The sequence below is a fragment of the Lutjanus erythropterus genome, chromosome 9, assembly GCF_056507025.1.
Source record: "Lutjanus erythropterus isolate fLutEry1 chromosome 9, fLutEry1.hap2, whole genome shotgun sequence".
NCBI classification, from domain to species: domain Eukaryota; kingdom Metazoa; phylum Chordata; class Actinopteri; order Lutjaniformes; family Lutjanidae; genus Lutjanus; species Lutjanus erythropterus.
The window spans coordinates 33047942-33066951 of record NC_139325.1 but is presented as its reverse complement, the minus strand read 5'-3'; the positions used below and the strand labels follow the sequence as shown (position 1 = coordinate 33066951).

Below are 19010 nucleotides of genomic sequence, written 5' to 3'. Positions count from 1 at the left end.
AAAAAACAATTAGTTAAGGAATCAGTTTTAGATTAGAGGTTTTTGAGGGTATACTGGGTCACACGCCACGTAAATGTGTAATGCAGTCTTCTGAGGATTTCCCAGGTGACGTCCACATTCACATTTGAGAGGGTGAAATCAGAGAAAGAGAAAAGAGAAAAGAGAAAAAAGAAAGAAAAGAGAGAAAGAGTTTTTTGTAAAAAATGACTCAGACTGATTAGGTAGGTAGCTCTGTTTTTCCTCGTTTGGAAATTTCAGTCTCACAGCAGCAGAGATACACAGGAATAGTTTAAAAAAAGGACAGTAAATAAGTGAAAACAAAACAAAACTAGACAATACTAATACTAATGTGAGAACAGGGTACATAATATGCCTAGTAAAGTGTAAACTGAAATATAAAAAGTGTAAAAAGTAAAGTGTAGAAACAGTGTTAAAGACGGTCTGCATGAGTAAAAAAGAAAGTATGAAAAGTGCAACTGTGCAAAAACATAATAAAGCAGTACAAAGTCAACGTGTATAGTTATTATAGTTGCCCTTTATTTTACAGTACACTAATAAGACATATCAAGGTGTACTTTGCACCAATTTAGACAAAAACTAGAAACAATACAATAATAATACAAAGTACAGCTTGTAGTGTCTTATTAGTGACTGTAAAATACAGTTCCACTGTTGGTATTATTATTACAAACTATCATAAACTCTCTTAATCAATCATCAAAATAGTCGGGGATGAATTAGAAAGGTGAATCAGTCAGAATGTCAAGCTTGCTGTTTTTCTCCTGTGTGAGTGAGCGTGAGTGTGTGTGAGTGTCTGTTTCCAGCCGCGCCATCACTTTCCGTCGTCATCCCCCTCTTTTTCACCTCGACTATCTCTTCTATCTTCCTCGCACACTCACTCACTCCCCCACTCTCTAACCTCTTGCGTGTCCCCCTTTCTTTCTTTTTTGTGTCTCTTGTATTTGTCTCTCCTCTCTGTGCCGAGTTCCTAGTCTTTTGAGGCTTACTTCCTGTGTTGCAGGATGTGGGGAGGAGGTGGGGCTTGGGGGTGTGGACTGTCATGTGTGAGAGAGAGAGAAAGAGAACGAGGGAGGGGCACAGTGATCCTCCAACCATATGATTTAATACACTCGTCCTTTTTGGTTAGAGAGAGACGGAGAGAGGGAGAGTGAGAGTTAACGTAGAAGCGCGCGCTCACACACACACTCTCTCACACACAGACAGATATGACCAAGACAGCAGCAATAGCCGCAAAGGACTTCACCAGTATGTGGTTGCCAGGTGAGTGACTGTCTGTGCAGCCCTCTCTGTTTGCTGGCCCTCATTTACCAAGGACCAATTAAGCTTTGCGTGAGGGAGAGGGCACTGTTTGTGTGTGTGTGTGTCTGAGAAAGTGTGTGTTTGTGTGTGTGTGTGAGAGAGAGAGAGAGAGAAAGAGAACTGTGTCCACACTGTTGATTAATGCCACTGGGTCTCACAAGCTCAGCTAATTAGAGAACATCAAAGAGCGAGAGGTGGTATGAGGAGAAAGATGTGGATGGATGGAGGGATGATGGATGGATGGAGGGATGGATGGATGGATGGAGGGATGGGTGGACGGCTGTCGCAGGCAGAGGGAAAGGTCAGACACCTCGCTAGCCCATAGCATTCTTCAGTGTGTGTTTGTGTGTGTGTGTGTGTGTGTGTGTGTGTGTTATACTGAGTAGTAAATGCTAAAAAAGCTTGAGAAGGATACAGTAAAAAAGTTTGCTGAAATGTCTTTTGAAAAGAAGAACTAGTGTTAGAGGTTGCATGTCTTTCCTGTACTTTTCTGTACTGTGGTTGTTTTTCGTTTGACATGATAAAGCATCTTTTCTTTTTATTATCTTGCACTTATGGTAGTGTTATACTTGCGTTTAGTTTATAGATATTTAGATGATAAGGTTTCTTTCCGTGCAACTGGTGTGAACTTTGTGTGTGTGTGTGTGTGTGTGTGTGTGTGTGTTGGAGATGTGGGGGCTTGCACTGATTATTGCTTTCAATTTTTAATTTTTGTAAATCATGGCTGCAACCAATGATTACTTTAATTGTTGTTTAAACTCTCAGTTACTTTTATTATTATTATTATTATTATTATTATTATTATTATTATTAATCGATTAGTTGCTTGGTCTATAAAATGTCTGAAAATGGTGAAAAATGTCAGTGTTTCCTAAAGCCCAAGATGATGTCCCAGAAAGTATTTACATTTAAGATGCTGAAATCAGAGTTTTTTTTCCTTTAAAAAAAAAAAAAATCCAAGACACATTTTTAAAGCATTCAAATTCAAAGATATTTGTTTTTAAAATAGTTTTAAAAGGTGGAGATGCCTAGATTGATTTTCCTTCTCAGTATTTGAAAACTGAAATGAAAACAAAGCAGGACAAAATCAGTCTTCTTCCTGCCCCACGGCCTTATTTTGGTCTTGGTCAGCTCAGGCTGGGAGATGTGGAAGACAGACAAAAAAAAGCATAGCATGGCTGTTGAATTACTCACTAGTTACCAGAAAATGTCAATTAGCTCATGTTTCTGCTGATATGCTTTCTTAAAAAACGTGTGTCTTTGAAAATCTTTGTTAATCAAGTTGTGATTCACTGATTAGAAATCACTGACTCACTTCCTAACCTGTTAAGGTCACTGCTGTGACTTTCGGTAACTTACTTGGACAAGAGTGACACATCCTCGGCCCAAAAACCAGCAACAAATAAGAAAACACCAGAGTGTAAACAAAACGCAGGTCCATGTTAGTGTAAGTGCTGTTTAATTAACTGATGTGCTGTTTAATTAACTGTAGTTCAAAATTCTGGAAATTTATTTTCTGAGTCATGTTCACAGTTCACGTGTTTTCTAATTTATGCCAGAGTTACACATGAATAAATGAGGACTATAATTGGGGCATTTCCCTAATTTTAGTTAATGGTGCAGTCAATATAACCTCCGTGCCTTCTGCATTTACAACCACACTCATCTGCTCAAAGTGCATCAATTCAGTAAGGGAAAAAATATGTATTTACTTTGAAATATTAACATAATTCTATATTTAAATTGTCTTAGACCTGCCACACATGTGCCCTTATTCCAGCAGCATTTTCTTATATTCATAAGGTGTTTTATGAGCTCACATTTTGCATTTTAAATCATTAGTAATTTGTGTGTAGTTAACACTGTGGGCTGCAACTAACAACTATTTTTATTGTCAGTTAATTTGTCACTTTTTTCTTGATTAATTGAGTAGTTGTACTGTTACAGAGGACTAAAGAAACACGAAAATATTCACATTTAAGAAGCTGAAATCTGAGAATTTGGGCTTTTTTCCCTTTAAAAAATGCCAATTAATCGATTATCAAAATAGTTGGCGATTAACTTCATAGTTGATGACTACTCGATTAATTGTTGCAGCGGAGTTTCATCTCAGCCAAAATACCCAGAGGAGAATAACAGAAACAGTCCAGACTGAGCGCAGGCGCTGCTGTTCCTCCTTGTTCCTTTTTATTGCATCATTTATTCATGACACAGGATTATACAGCATTAAATTTGCTCTGTTTAAGATACAGTGAGGATGATTTAGCTGCCTGGTCTCACTGGGTCACAGATAAACCCTGAGCTTTGGTGTAAGATTAGCATACGCTGTAACAGCTTAATGATGGACGAAACAGACATAGTAATTTAACTTTGTATGCGGAAAAATGCTTCTTAAAACTACTGCAAAATAAGTTTTTACCCCTCAAGGAGAGGCTATTAACAGATGCTGCTTTATTCTCAAACTTCTGAAATTGTAAAAACATCTATAACATGTGACTCTGCTCTGTGTCAAGCAAAATTAGTTGTGTGTTTGCATGTGCAGCAATGTGTTGAAAAGAGAGAGAGAGCATTTTAAAAGATAGAAGGAGAGAGTGAGACAGAGAGAGCAGGCTAATATTAATAGCCTCACTGACAGTAAGTGTTAGGTTTAGCACTCTGCGTTCAACCCGGTACAAGGGGAAGTCGGGAGGGGAAGTGAGAAAAAGACACAGCATCTTGATATACTGTCCCACCACTGTATTACTGACCACATTATCCACCATGCTACTGTCTGTAGGCCATTTTCCACCATGAATCAATACACACACACCTTTCTCGGCCGGGTGTCCCACAAGTTAGTGAGCTGGCAGTGCAGCGCGAGAGGCAGCACTTTGGGAACTTCACATTACAGCTGTTTTATGAGCTGGCCAATCATTTTATATGGTGGATTTGGCTTTGGTGTTGCACACTGCGTGTATTGATGATCTGAGCACGAGATAGTCCAAAGCAATACGAGTGACACACGGTCGAAATTCTGTTTTGCGTTGCAGCTTTTTTAAGTTTTGAACAGCGGTTGAATAAAGTATTTTTTTCTAAAAACTGCTCAAGGAAGGGGAGACCAGGGACTGTTGTAACATTTTTTACATTTTCTGTCATAACTCACAGACTACTTGAAACACACTAGTCATCATCATCATCGTCATCATCAATAATATAGCCTTTATATTTTCACTAATAAGAACAGCACTATAATATATATAGAGTTCATAGAGTTGTAATTGCCCCTTTGTTGGTGGCAAAAATAAATCATATTAACCTGCTGTATCTCAAAATCACATCTGAAAGTATGGTTCTAAATATACTGCTGTTGTGATATCTAAAAATTTTACTTATTTTTTTATATTGTTCAAATTCTTTTAGATGCATCCAAAGCAAAAAATCTCTCTCTATTTTTGCAGACTAGTCAACTAATCTAATTGTAACTAGATTTGTTATCATTTCAACTGAGATCAAGGTAATTTTACCTTTAAATTTAGTGGAATATGAAAAATGTCAACACAGATATGCAAGGTGCTTACATCGGGCCACAGTGTTACAATTTTCCCTGCCCTTGCAGCCATGATAAAATCTTGTATGCTAGCTAGCCACACCTATAGTAGCATTTCCGTTTGTCATTTTAACAAAAGACCTTGAGATAAAATTGATCTAAGTTTAAATTCACAGTCGTCTAAACTTTAGACAAGAGAATAAAAACCCAAAAAGTAACTTTAATGCCTCAAAATCATTTGATTCCAATCGAGCGTGTTACAATTCCATACTGTTACAGTTGCCCCCGGTCTCCCCTATTAGTTACTTCTTAACCGATGATGTTTAGTGCTTTATCAACAGCTGGCACTCAATCAAAAGACATTCCTGTTTCTTCAAATGTTAAGTTTAAATTACTCCCAACTGCTCAGCGGTCATGGTCACGTCTCCAAACCTGCGCCTGCTGCAGCATTTGTAGTCCATTCTTCATGGTTTCATTCAACCTTATTGGCTACAAAAATGCAGATGAAGAGGGGCACAGACAGGTCACTAATCTGTATCTGTATTTGTATCTGTTCATTAAACAGAATTATCTGTTTCTGTATCTGTATTTAGATAGAAGACCGGAGGTTAGCGTGATTTATTCTGGAAGTGGTGTTAAATTGGGAAAATGCTGTAGTTTCTAACCTCATATTCATTGGCAATGCAATTATTGTGTCTTCAAAGCATTAGGTTGATTTATTATTGACTTCTAATTGTGCGCATATTACTATGAAATACATTTACACATCCTCATACTGTTCATTTTCTTTTCATCTCTCCCTCTTTATTTGTGTTTTTAACTAAACTAAATTTAGATGGGGCCTGTGTCACTTAACACGCTTGCTGGGTCATGCATTAAATCGGTGCTTAATTAAGTTATTTTTTCTTCCTGAATAATAATGAGCCACTTTGTGAAGTAGAAAAATGTTTCCATCACATTATTTGTGCTTTCCCAAATCAGTTATTTGGATTTGGGTGCATCCCTAGTAGTTAATTATGAGATTAAAAGTAACTAAATGGATAGACCAATGTATGCTTAAGTTACAGTAAAATTACTGTGCAAGTACCCAGAAATTGTAGTTAATTACAGTTATTTGAGTAGTTGCAATTTCTTACTTCCACCTGTGGTTTTAAATGTGTGCATCTTAAGCGGAAGACATTATATTTTTGTACAGATTCGGTGGTTTTTATTACCAAAAATTGAGCAACATTGGGCAGTTTTAGCCATGCACTATACCACCAGAACAGGAGCCATATGTAATGCTGGAATAACCACGAATTGACCCCATAATAATAGATCAACCAGATGTTTGCATCCACTGGTCAGTGACCAAATTAGCTTTTTGCAGAAGTCGTTTATTTGAGGGAAATCCTGCGGTCAGTCTATGTGTGTGTGTGTGTGTGTGTGTGTGTGTGTGTGTGTGTTCCCTGACCTCAGGTTATAACCAGAGTGGCGGCAGAGTGGAGCTTCTCTAGCTGATCGCCACTTCCCCCTTCCCCTAAAGACACGCATGTACCAAAGTCCACTGTTCTCACATCTGGTTCACTGAAACAAATGTGTTTCTGCAGCTGACTGTGAATCTGAGCAGGGAGTGGCTGACTTTATCTGTAAGTTCTTGCTTTTGTAATGACTGCACTGGACTGGTTTGGTTATTTTAAAAGTGGCATCTGGTCAGTGATGGTCAGTGAAGCAGGTTTGCCAGCTTCTCCGTGTGTCACTGCTGCCCCCCGATGGCGAAAACCATGCTTGACCAATGCAGAAAGGCAAAAGGGAGTGTTTTCTGTGTCTAGTGTTCCTTCTTGATAAAAGCACAGCAATGAGCTGATGGGAAAATGAAATGATTTGCCATCGTGCCAGTGCTCTCTCATCTGCAACATGAGAAAAAAACAGGATGAAGAGAGGACAGATGAAGGGGAGAGGAGGAGGGGTTGAAAGGGGAGAGAGAAGGAGGAGGGAGACTGAGAGTTTATTATGCAGGTGGCAGATATAATTAGTTGGTCGTTGGGCAGATTTGCATGTTTTCACAAAAGGGAAGTAGCTCTGCATGTGTGTGTGGTGTGTGTGTGTGTGTGTGTGTGTGTGTGTGTGTGTGTGTGTGTGTGTGTGTGTGTGTGTGTGTGTGTGTGTGTGGTTGTCAGAGAGAGAACAAGAGAGGAAAAAAAGGTTTCAAATGGACATAACAAAAAGTTGCAGTTTGTGGTTTCAGACAAATGAAAAGTCTTTTAGTGAGATGATACAATCAGGTTATTAACAAAAGAAAACTACACACACGCATAGAAGTATGTAAACATGCACAGTGGACGGGTGGTGAAAGTACGCATGTTATTTACGTAAGTAGAAGAACAGATACTTGTGTGAAAAAAAAAAAAGACCGGTAAAAGTAGAAGCACTGATTCAACTTCTTTACTTAAGTAAAAGTGGAAAAGTACAGGCTCTGAAATGTACTCAGAGTGTAAAAATAAAAAGTAGCTCTCTGAAGGATATTTCTACAGGCTGTGTCTGTGCGAAGCTCACTGAACCTCGCTTTTCCTCCACTCAGCAGTCTCCCTGTCTTGTCTGTTTCGTCTGATGTCATTTTCTTCTTGTTGCGTTTATCGTGCGTGATATGCACTGATGGATACGCCAAGGAATCGTCTTCTCTTCGATTATTGCTCCATCTATTTAGGCTGATATCAGTCTGAATGTTGGGAAGGCAGGGCGCAATGAAGCAAAATAAACATTGCGAGGAGTAGTGGGTACAAATATTGTGTTAAAATACAGGGAATAAGTTTTAATTGTGTTAAAATACAGGGAATAAGTTAAAAATTGTCATAAAAATAAATACTCGTGTAAAGTACGGATATTTGAACTTAGTTACTTCCCATCTCTCACAATGGACACCTATATCCTCACAAAGTTGGAGGGAATTTGAAAAAAAATGTTATTCTCCAAATTCTTCACCATCCCGACTCAGAGTAAACATCAAGGTGTTGGAATGAATTGTTGGAGGTTAAGTGGATCAAACAGCCAATCATTATCATTTATTTTGGGACTGTCCAAAGCTAATAAATGCTTGGAACTGGTTGTATTTTAAACCATTTGACACTCTGGCGACATATGGGTACTATTATACAGAATATTCAGAGTACAGCTGACAAACGCTCAATGAGAATATTACTCATTGAAAGGAAAAAGCTGTGAGACTAACTTTTTCTATAAATATGCGAACAGAGAAATTGTGGGGAATGTGGTTAAACTGGATCAGGTACATCTTCTCACGGAGATCAGACCTGCTCTCATTCAAATTGCCATTTCAGCTGGACTGCTACAGCAGGGGTCCCCAAACTTTTTCATGTCAAGGACCTTGACAAAAGATTCACATTAGACCACACACATCCATTTTGAGAGGATTTGGTCTGAAGCAATTCCCTCTGAGTGATTTTTTTTATTGTATTTATTTTTAGGGTTTAAGGTCTTCATCAAACCAGGATCACTATAAATTACAATCAGTCAAAAGAGATGCAGTGTTTAATAGTAATAATAGTTGTCAACCATTGATAATAGTTATTTTTAAGGAAAGTCCAAGTTCTCTGATTCCTAAATGATAATATTTTCTTATTTCTTCACTCATCTATGACAATAAAATGGAATATCTTTGAATTGTGGACAAAAGAACCCTTGGGCTTTGGGGAGCAATGATCAACAATTTATCTAATCAATCAATCAAGAAAATAATCAACAAATTAACAGTGAAAATAACTGTTAGTCGCAGCCCTAATCAAAATGTCTATCTCTATTTCTTGCCTTGTTGTTCACATTAAAAAAAAATGTGATAATAGAAAAAAAAAAGTCCACCCTTTTGCTGGGGACCTCCTGCAACTCACTCAAGGACTCCTCTTGGTCCCCAGACCTCAGTTTGAAAACCACTGTACTAAAGACATTGCGTAAGGATGTATATGTGAGTGTGTGTGACTTAGTTTTGTTTAAATGTTCATAGTTACTGAAAGTAAAACGAAAGCAAGAGCAGTAGAAGGAAGACAGACTTTATTTAGACAAGGATCAATGTAATTATTAATGTTTATATTATTATGTTTTCATGTAAATGTGATCTATGTACTCCTAAATCCTCTTTTCTTTTTCTTTTCTCTTGTAAACCTAGACTATAAACTCCCTCCTCAATAAAAATAAAATGAAGAGAAAAGTGAAGAAGTACATATACATACACACACATGTACATGTACATACATACACACTTATTTTCTCAAAACTCTCTTCAGATTATTCTCTGTCCCATCATTCCTACACTCTCTGCTACTGAAGTGCCACATTTCTTTTGTAGTCAGTGATATTAAAGACTTAAATTTCTTTTGTTCTTCCCTTCAGTGCTGTTGCCATAGGGACTGTCCCATTACAGTACCAACCAGGAAGTGATGTGGTCTGATAATGAATGACACACAACATGAGACATTTTTAGTGCCGAGTTGCTCCCACGTAAACACCTTGTGTTGGGTTAAATTTAGAACAAGCAAACACCTTGGTTCAACCTACTCTTTATGTCAAACCGCTGATTGGAAACAATGAATGAATGCAGGCTGGATTCAGCTTGTCAGTGATTCAGCCACATTGTCTGGTGTACAGTGAGTAGGTTTAGGTCTGTGACCTGAAAACACTTAACCCTGACCTATCTGACATCAACGCCCTGGCCATCCTCTTTCCCCTGTTTCGTCATCGAGATTCTTATCTCCTGCTTCTGTTACTCTGCTTCTGTCTGCTCTTTTCTCTCTCTGGCACAGATTTAAGATTCACCCATGCTGACTTGTCTATCTGTGTGTCTTCCTCTTACAGATATCAGGATGTCAAAGCCAGTAGAGGTGGAGAAAGTAGGGGCTGACTCTCCGTTGGAGGGCACAGGTAAGAAGTGCTGTTATTGGTGGCAGAAAACACACAATTTACATGTATTTACTGTATATAAAAAGTTGTCCATACATGATGCGGTATGTTTCAGTCATCTGTGCGTTTGTGCTCGAACACATGATCGATTTCTCACTTTTTCCTTTCCCTCCCACGCAGATTCAGAGCGGAATGGACCTGAATCGAATCACCAGGTACATCTGACGCCTGTGATTATTACATTTATCTTCCACCTCTTTCACCTACATGATTGATGCACCAACAGAGATAACAGTGCCAGTCAGATATTTGTAGGGCTGATTAATTCCATTATGGATTGATTTGTCCTTTCTTTTTCATTTAATCTACAGATGAAACCAAAACCAAAATTATCACGGTTATTAGTATTATTATGGTGGTGTTCAAATGTGCTGAAAATGTTCAGAAAGTACTGATAACACACTCTGAAATCGCTACACCAACTTTTATATTGAAAACCTCTCGACAGCGTAAATGGGATCATGTCTTTTGTTGATGTCAGTGTTTTCGTTGATGAAAAACAAACTGTTGCCGTGGTTGTGTCTACGTCTGGGAGACTGTTGCTAACTTTTCCTGATGTCGATGCTGAACAGTGTTGTGCAGTTCATGCCTCACCAGAGCTAAGTTCAGTTAACTGAGATTAAAATGAAGTAATTCATGTTCACAATTTTGAATTTTATAACTAAATTCGCAGTCGCAAAAATGAACTAGTTCACGTTCATTTCCTCTGTTTCTTTAAAACGTATTTTTAAATAGAACCTCCTCCTACAGCAGAGTGAAAACTTGAACACCAACATACCGTTGAACTTGGAAATTCCAACTTCCCAGTTCAAATTGAACACATCATAATGCTTCTTACTGTTGAGATCGAGATCTCATTCTCAAGTCATACCTGAGTACAAAATAGGATAAAAAGATAAAATATTAATAAAAATGAAAGGACATAGATTAAATTAAGTGGCAAAGATTTAAATATACATTCATATAGACAACAGCATGATAAAAAACTAAAGATACATTTTAAAATATCCTTGGCATCTGTATTCAAATAATTAAAAAAAAAAGAAAAGTATATATTTTTTTAAAACAATCACACCTAATATCACTAAGCCCTCTAATCAAAGTTTTGAATCAATGTGTCAATGGCACAAAATATCTAAAGCTGTCTCTCCAATATTGCTATTTATTGTGGGCACATATAAAGTTTAAAGTCAGTTTCTCAGAGGCGAAGGTGGCAGCAATTCTTCACTTTTAAACAGTTGGAATCAGTGAGTGTTCAGCCTTTTTGCTTGATAAGTCAGTAAAACAACTGTCAAGAAAGTAAAATTTCTGTTAATAGATCATGTATTTTTGTAGTAGCAAAGAAAATAAAATCAGGGTAATAGTTTATATAATAATTTAGTAATTCATTATGCCATAATGAATGATTTAGAAATTATTTAAGCGTCATTCAGGAATAACAGACCATAGAATGTAACTTGACCAATAAGAATCGAGTGTTCGACAATACGGTGTAATAAGTGAGGGATAAAATACAGCGAGTTCTTCGTGTTGGGGTCCTGCACCACCATTATCCCACTTTTTACATGGCTACTTAAAGTAAAAAAATAAATGTGACATGTGTCATTTAAAGTCTACTCAGACATTAGAATGCCCTAATTGACCAATCAGAATCAGGTATTCACCAAAGCCGTGTTATGATAATAAAACTTATTGCATACAAACTCATTTTCAGAAGTAATTTCTGATATGTGTTGTGGTCTCATTCTCCTCCTGTAGGCACAGTCAATGAAAGTCAATCCATTTCCTTTGTCACCAACTCTGAGCAGCAGCAAGGTGAGTGATTGTGTGTGTGTGTGTGCTTGCGTGTGTGTGTGTGTCCATGTTAGTGAGCTGTCTGTGCATGTCTGTGTATAAGTCTGGGCCTATGTTTGTGCATCTTTTGTGTTTCAACGTAACAATAATGGGTTTATTGACAGTATAGCCGCCTCAGCTTTGTATTCATTGCTATGCATTCAATTGCTGTTTTGTCATGTTCGACGTTGAGGCTCGTAAAGTGTCGACTCTCCACCCAGTCGTGAGTGTAAACAAATTCACTGAGAGTGAAGAGTATGATGGCACTCTCCCGTCACAAAGCACATTTAAAACTGAAATAGGTCTCTAAATACTACAACTCACCAAAATGTGGAATCATCCTCATTTGGATACCACTGGAGATATGCAAATCAGTACACTGGAAGAGTCCCCCACCCCCCCCGCTAGTTCAAACATGCCTGATCCTGGGAAAGAAGTTCACCTCTTTGTGCAAGAGAAAGAGAGACTAGTTGACTGTTAGTCCCTGAGACAGACTAGACACATTTCTGATCAGTTTAAATGTGACTGATCATTAAAACTACCTGAAATTATACATAAATTTTAACTGATCAATGCTGCCTGTCATGATCTTGAACCAGGTAAGCTTATGTAGTTGTATGTTTCTAATTGGCCTCTCTTTTTATTTGACCAGTTTAAGCTCTGGAAAGAGCCCTGCCTCATGTTTTTGATATTTGTCATCTTTTTCTGTTTGTATTTTTAATACAGGCCTGATTTTTGCAGGATTTTTGTTTTGGATACATGTATGTTTTTGTTTTAATCGGTGTTCGTCTACATTTACCCTTTTGTTCCCCACAGAATAAGATGGAGGAGTGTGGTGAGATGTCCCCGGCCCTTCCTCTCTCTCACGGTCCGACCCCCTCACAGACAGCTCTGCAACACACACAGCTCATGCTGACCGGCTCCCAAATAGCAGGGGTAAGACAGACTTACAGCCAGACAGTGGAATTAGTGGAAGGGGCTTACAAGTGAAGAGGAAGTGCCTTGAACCTGCATTCTCTCTAATGGCCAGCAGGAGGCATCTCTGCTGGTTGCAAAACGAAGTCTCACTTGACTTATGACTTCAGTAAACAGTTTACAAATGGGTTGCCTCAGTCACTAAGACTGCCTTAATGTGCAACACATAAGGCTCACGAAACTCTGCTTAAATATGGATCAAGATCAAGCTTATTTCTCACTCAAAATGATTTCACAAACATATTTTAGTGCAATGGTCAGCTGTAATATGAGAAAGCTGGCGACCAGGCAGGCCGTCATTAATTTTTGTTGAACGGACGAACCAAAAACAAGCACCTCCCAAGTCACACTGCGTCATCCACCAGCTCCACACTCATGTCTGTACTATGCATGCAAACAAGGTGGCAGCACCCATTAATGCCAAACTCGAGGCTTCAAAACCCACAAACCAATGTGTGATAGCACAGTGGCTCTGTCCATTTTTTCTTCTGTCTATGCTCACGACACATCCACACAGACACACTTTGCTTTGCTTTTACCCTGCTTGCTTCCCTTGTGCTGCTTTTTGAACACTTTCTTTCCTTCTTTGTCTCCTCTGTCCTTTTCCTTTCTTTTCTGCTCTTCTCAATCCTCTCCTCTCCTCTCCTCTCCTCTCCTCTCCTCTCCTCTCCTCTCCTCTCCTCTCCTCTCCTCTCCTCTCCTCTCCTCTTTCTATCCATCAGTTGACAGCTCTGTTGCCGGCTCAGCAGCAGTTGTTGCTGCAGCAGGCTCAGGCGCAGCTCCTTGCTGCAGCTGTGCAGCAGTCCAGCGCAGCCCACGCCGCTCACGCTGCCCACGCAGCCGCCCAAGCCAATCAGCAAGCTCAGGCAGCCGCAGCAGCGAATCAGCAAGCCCAGCAGCAGCAACAGCAGCAGCAGCAGCAGCAACAGGCGGGACAAACGGGTCAGCAGGCCCAGTCGCAGTCCCAGGGACAGGGACAGAGCACACAGGAACAGACAGCCCAAAGTGTCCCTGTCCCACCTCCGCCACCCCAGCTCACCCTGTCCCAGCCAATCCAGCTCACCGCCCAGGTACTGACTGCCAATCAGAGCCACTTCCTGCTGAGCGGCTTGATTGAGGAACCAACCGTGGAACAATTTTTCTTGCATGTCAATAGAATATTTCATGATTCACTGTTTCCACTTTGCATGAATGCACACAGTTTTCCATTTCTTCTCTCTTATGTTATACAATAACAAAGTTCTTCCTCCTACTTCTATGTTTTCCGTATGTCCAAATCTGCTCCTCCTCTCAGCTGGAGATACGTAACATATTAACACATTTTTTCCATTGCTGAGTCCCTCTATCTGTACTTATTAATTCATAAATTCTGACATGTCTTGGTTATGTTTTGATTAAACAGGACATCCAGCAGTTGCTGCAGCTTCAGCAGTTGGTGTTGGTGCCCGGCCATCCGCTCCCATCTCCTGCCCAGTTCCTCCTCCCACAGGCACAGCAGGGCCAGCAAGGTGGGCAGGCCTCTCACCGACAGTAGTGGAAAGATGACTGAAAATCCACTACACAAATAAAAGCACTGTTACATTACTGAAATATTGCACTGCTACTAGTAAAACTACTGGTGTTAAAACAATACTGACGTAAAATACAAAGCATTCCTGTCAGTACTAGTTACTTTTCAGCTGTTGGTGTTCAGTGCATTATCAAGAGCAGCAGTAGCCCATTTGCAATCAAATAGCCTTATTGGCTACAAAAATGCACATGAGAGGTTTGGATTTTTATTCAAATTAAAGGTCTGCTCAGTAGGAAATTATGATTTTAACCCTCTATTTCATGGTGTTGCCATAGAAGAACAATTAGTTGAACTTTATCTTATTTTTTCTAAAAGATTGTGATATAATATCCCTGTTTGCTGTTTAGTTGTGAAAAGATGCTCTTTTACTTTGAAAAGGACAAATAATTGATTACATTACATAACCAGGAAATCCTGTTCATGGCAACTGTATGCAAATACATCTGTGTGCATTCAGTCTGTTCAGCTGTCATTAACTTACATAGCACTAGGCTACTGTGAGTCTCTGTTTACAGCTTTAGATTACATTTAATTTACATTTAGACTTCGTAACTGTAACATATTGTGTGGATTGTAATTATAAATTACAACACTGGAAATCATAGTTGTAACAGAAGGAATTTCTGATATCCCACCCAAATTATATGTTGGTCCACTTAGGAGTACATTTCTAGTCAATAAGCCAGTTTAAAAAGTAACTAAGTATATTACATGGTATAATGCATACTTAAGTAAGTAAATGCAAAAATACAGGCTTGAAAAAATACTCTAAAAATTTAATTTTCTTGTGTGTTTTTGGTAGAAATACGTCGGGATGCTACCATGAAATCTACTTTTTGTCATAATTATAGTTGATAATGTATTTTTATGTTTCTCCCAGGACTCCTATCACCACCAAATCTTATTCCGCTACCTCAGCAAAACCAAGGGAGTCTGCTGTCCGCTCCGACTAGAATGGGGCTCCAAGCACAGGTATAAGGAAACTTTCAAGCTTCAGTCAGTGGAAAAGTAAAACTCAACCTCTGCAGCACGGATGAACAAACACTTCTGTTTCTCTTTCCCTCTCACTTTCATTTCCTCTGACGTCGTACCTGCCACAGCGAGATAAGAGTGTGGAGGTGAGCGGCGGTGGAGGCATGACCACGGTGCCCTCAGTGACCTCTCACCCCGAGGAGCCCAGCGACCTGGAGGAGCTGGAGCAGTTCGCCCGCACTTTCAAACAGAGACGCATCAAACTGGGCTTCACGCAGGTAAGCAGAGACACTCGCTGTGTGTGTGTGTGTGTGTGTGTGTATTAATGCGCAGCTTGTGTTTTGACTTGTCTAAAACTCCTTTGTTATCCGTCCACCAGGGAGATGTCGGTTTGGCCATGGGGAAGCTGTACGGCAACGACTTCAGTCAGACCACAATCTCCCGCTTCGAAGCCCTCAACCTGAGCTTTAAGAACATGTGCAAGCTGAAGCCACTGCTGGAGAAGTGGCTCAATGACGCAGGTGAACACTTCTTTACCTGACATTTACATTTAGATCACATGTTCAGATGAACTACAACTAGTTTTGAACTGTTTTAATAATTTAAGTTTACCGATGCCTCTTTGTGACCTACATAAGCAAACAAGATTACAAGTTAAAACGTAAAAAAAAAAGAAAAAGAAGCAGGAGGAAATTTTCTTTTGGTAAAGTTAGTTTTGATGTTGTATTTTGCGGTTGCCCCCAAAATCGACACATTATGAAAGTTCCTCGTAGCTGCATTGAAGTGGGTTTGTGTGGCAGTTATTCTAATATTCAGTCCTGTGTGCTGTTTTTTTTTTCCTCCATCAGAAACCATGTCTATAGACAGCACCCTGCCCAGCCCCAGCTCGCTGTCCTCACCCTCTCTGGGCTTCGATGGGGTTCCTGGTCGCCGCAGAAAGAAGAGAACCAGCATCGAGACGAATGTACGTGTGGCCCTGGAACGCTCATTCATGACGGTAAGACAATTAACCTTATTATTTCTTTACAGTTTGTAGAATTTTCATATAAATTTTAGTAAGTAAGTTCATTTATATACTTTTTTGGATCGATTTTAATGTCTTGCCTGGCCCAAGTGCAAAAACAACTTTGTGACTGATCTCAACCTGCTTGATAGTGTTTCTATAGTTTAAATAAAGATTAGTGTCTGTATTTTTGTCACCACACAAGATTACACTGGTTGAGTAACATAAAATGCTTTAATGGCCACAGGAGTTTAATGGGGTTTTAAACCGTCATCTTAATACAGCCACTTAATAGAATCATTTGTTAAGTCATTGTTTTTTAGCAGAGGTTTTAAAGGTGCTATGTGTAAGATATTTTATTTTATCAACAGAATGTGAAGACTGAACAGTTGTGATGTCATATTTAAGACTTAGCTGCAGGTCCAGCCAGACTCGAGTCAGCAAAGGGCCACAGGCTACAGGGCTAACTGAGCTAACGTCAGCTTGTAGGCTAACTATAGCCAAAGATAGTGACAACACAGAGCAAACTAAGCAGCGGTTAGCAGGAATTCTGGTGATATGCTGCCTCCTATTTCTTTGGAGTTACAGTATCTTACACAGTGCTCCTTTAAATGTCAGATTCTGCTCTTTGTGTTCATGAAATGTTGCGTTGTTGAAATGATCCGAGTTCCTGTCTCCCTCCTTTCCTGCAGAACCAGAAGCCTACCTCAGAAGAGATCCTGCTGATCGCCGAGCAGCTCAACATGGAGAAGGAGGTGATCCGGGTCTGGTTCTGCAACCGCCGGCAGAAAGAGAAACGCATCAATCCCACCAGTGCCACCCCTCCCCTGCCCAGCCAGCCCCCCACTGCCCCACCAACGCACAAACCGCCATGCTACAGCCCTCACATGGTAAATATCCAGCCTCGTCTCATCTCTCATCTCAGCTGTTCGTAGTGTCAGAATCCTGAACCCGTCTATCTTTCTCTCTGCCAGATGTCCAGCCAGCTGTCGCAGGCCGTGACCAGTCTCAGCAGCACAACAGTGACCACCATGTCCTCCGTCTGCCCCCTGACTTCCAGCCTCACCTCCACCCACCCCTCCCTCAGCTCCGCACCCTCCCCGGTGACTCCCCCTCCTCCTCCCCGCAGCACGGCCAGCCCAGCCACTCCCAGCCACAGCACACTCAACCTTAACACAGGGTAAGAGACCCCGAGATGCTCGCAATACACCACAGGGATTACCCAATCAGTTACTTTACAGCAGCTACGGTTAGATTAATTTAGGATTTTAAAGCATCAGTTCATGCATATTATGAAAAAATATATTTTCTAATTACCTTCCGGGATATCTAGCCTTTCAGATAGTTTTATTGTTTTATTTGGCCAGATATAGTATATAATATAATATATCTGCTCTAAATGGAGCCAGTGTGCTTCTGAAACCCTCTTGTCCCACACGCTTTCAGACACCGAAACCCATCCTACAATATTTATAACTTTCTGAAACAGACTAATCATCCCACATTCACGCCCACTTCAGGGTTTGAATTTAACCCTTAATCCCTCTATTTTCATTCTTGAAGCAACGATCTCTGCCACTTTTCGTGTATACAAACAAGTGCAGTACTACGAATGCCTTCCAGGAGAGGCCGTTAATGTTTTCATGATACCAGATTTTTAAACTTCGATATTATACTAGTATTAAAAAAAGATACTTGATACCACAGCAAAAAGAAAAAAAAAGTCCTAAGCACACAAAATGGGATCATTTTTCTTCTCTTTTTTCAAATTAACAACCTGCAGAGAATGCTGATACAGAGAACGTCACTGAACACTGTCTGGTTATGCTGCAAGCCAAATTTCAGGCAGGACAATAAAGGCTGAACTGAAGTGAGGTCATGAATGAACACTTAAGATTTTTTTTTAACAGCTTCAGTTGCCGCCAAAAATATAATTAACAGAGATCGTATCGTGCTAATCACGTGGGATTGAAAAAAAAAGGAAATGACAGTAGTTTTGACAACTTTCATAGCTGTTGGGTTTGACCACATTAGCTTTCCAACATGTAAAAAATAGTTCTTTTCGAGCAAACCTGGCCCTGAGATGTCTGCCACAACTACCCCAGCACAGTGGAGGTGAATGAGGTTTTGCTCGTGGTTTCTCTTCAGAAACAATCAGAAACATTTACACCTGGTATTAAAATGGGATTTGTATCCAGATACTTTATCCACATGAGAAAAAACACATGTGAATGCGAGGTGTAAATGCTCCGTGATCAGAACTTTTTTTGCTTTAAGTTATCATCATGAAGTAAATGTTGATTGCAGAGTGTAACGCCTGTAGAATAATGACACCATCTGCATTTAGACCCCCATGAGTCTCGCTTTCAGATTGCAATTCTGTCTGCACCGAGCATGATTTTTCCTGGAAAAATCATATCCATTATAGACTAAACCAATGCACAAATTTAGACTTTTTCTCCTAATGTCACTCCCACCTTTTACCCCACGCCACCCCCGGCTGCAGTGTGTTTCCTGTCACGTAGTGTTTCACTTGATGGTGCCCTCTGATGTTAAAGAGAAGGGTTATGGTTAGGCGTAGCAGAGTAATGGTAAGTGGGAGCTCATATCAACTGGGAAATCAAATCAACGCCCGTCATCTTTGCCACAGCAGCAAACCAATAATGGAAACGCTAAAGGGCTGATAAGTTGTCTGTTTCCACTTTAAGTAAAACCACAGCATCTGCCTTTCTCACTTTGTAATTTGGATGAACTGACCCTTTATGTGTTTCAGCTATGTATGACCTCAACCGAATCCTGAATATTTATTAAACAATCACTGTTTCTACTGAATATTTTAGGCAAAACATTTAAAGACACAC

At 39.8% G+C, this 19010-nt stretch overlaps 1 protein-coding gene across 5 annotated transcripts in view; it reads left to right on the top strand.

The window, feature by feature from the left end:
* The window catches only part of pou2f2b (POU class 2 homeobox 2b), a 59619-nt gene that overhangs the window by 34285 nt on the left and 6324 nt on the right, over positions 1-19010 (top strand). For 2 of the 5 annotated variants that reach the window (XM_084727187.1, XM_084727190.1), the window contains exons 2-13: positions 9692-9757; positions 9917-9951; positions 11555-11611; positions 12446-12565; positions 13327-13674; positions 14007-14112; positions 15055-15146; positions 15275-15424; positions 15526-15667; positions 15995-16143; positions 16842-17039; positions 17124-17329. In XM_084727187.1, the coding sequence (XP_084583313.1) occupies positions 9692-9757; positions 9917-9951; positions 11555-11611; positions 12446-12565; positions 13327-13674; positions 14007-14112; positions 15055-15146; positions 15275-15424; positions 15526-15667; positions 15995-16143; positions 16842-17039; positions 17124-17329 (1669 nt within the window). Of the gene's footprint in view, positions 1-1152; positions 1282-9691; positions 9758-9916; positions 9952-11554; positions 11612-12445; positions 12566-13326; positions 13675-14006; positions 14113-15054; positions 15147-15274; positions 15425-15525; positions 15668-15994; positions 16144-16841; positions 17040-17123; positions 17330-19010 lie in introns of those variants that run through there. The other 3 variants (XM_084727188.1, XM_084727191.1, XM_084727189.1) reach the window with 3 other exon arrangements.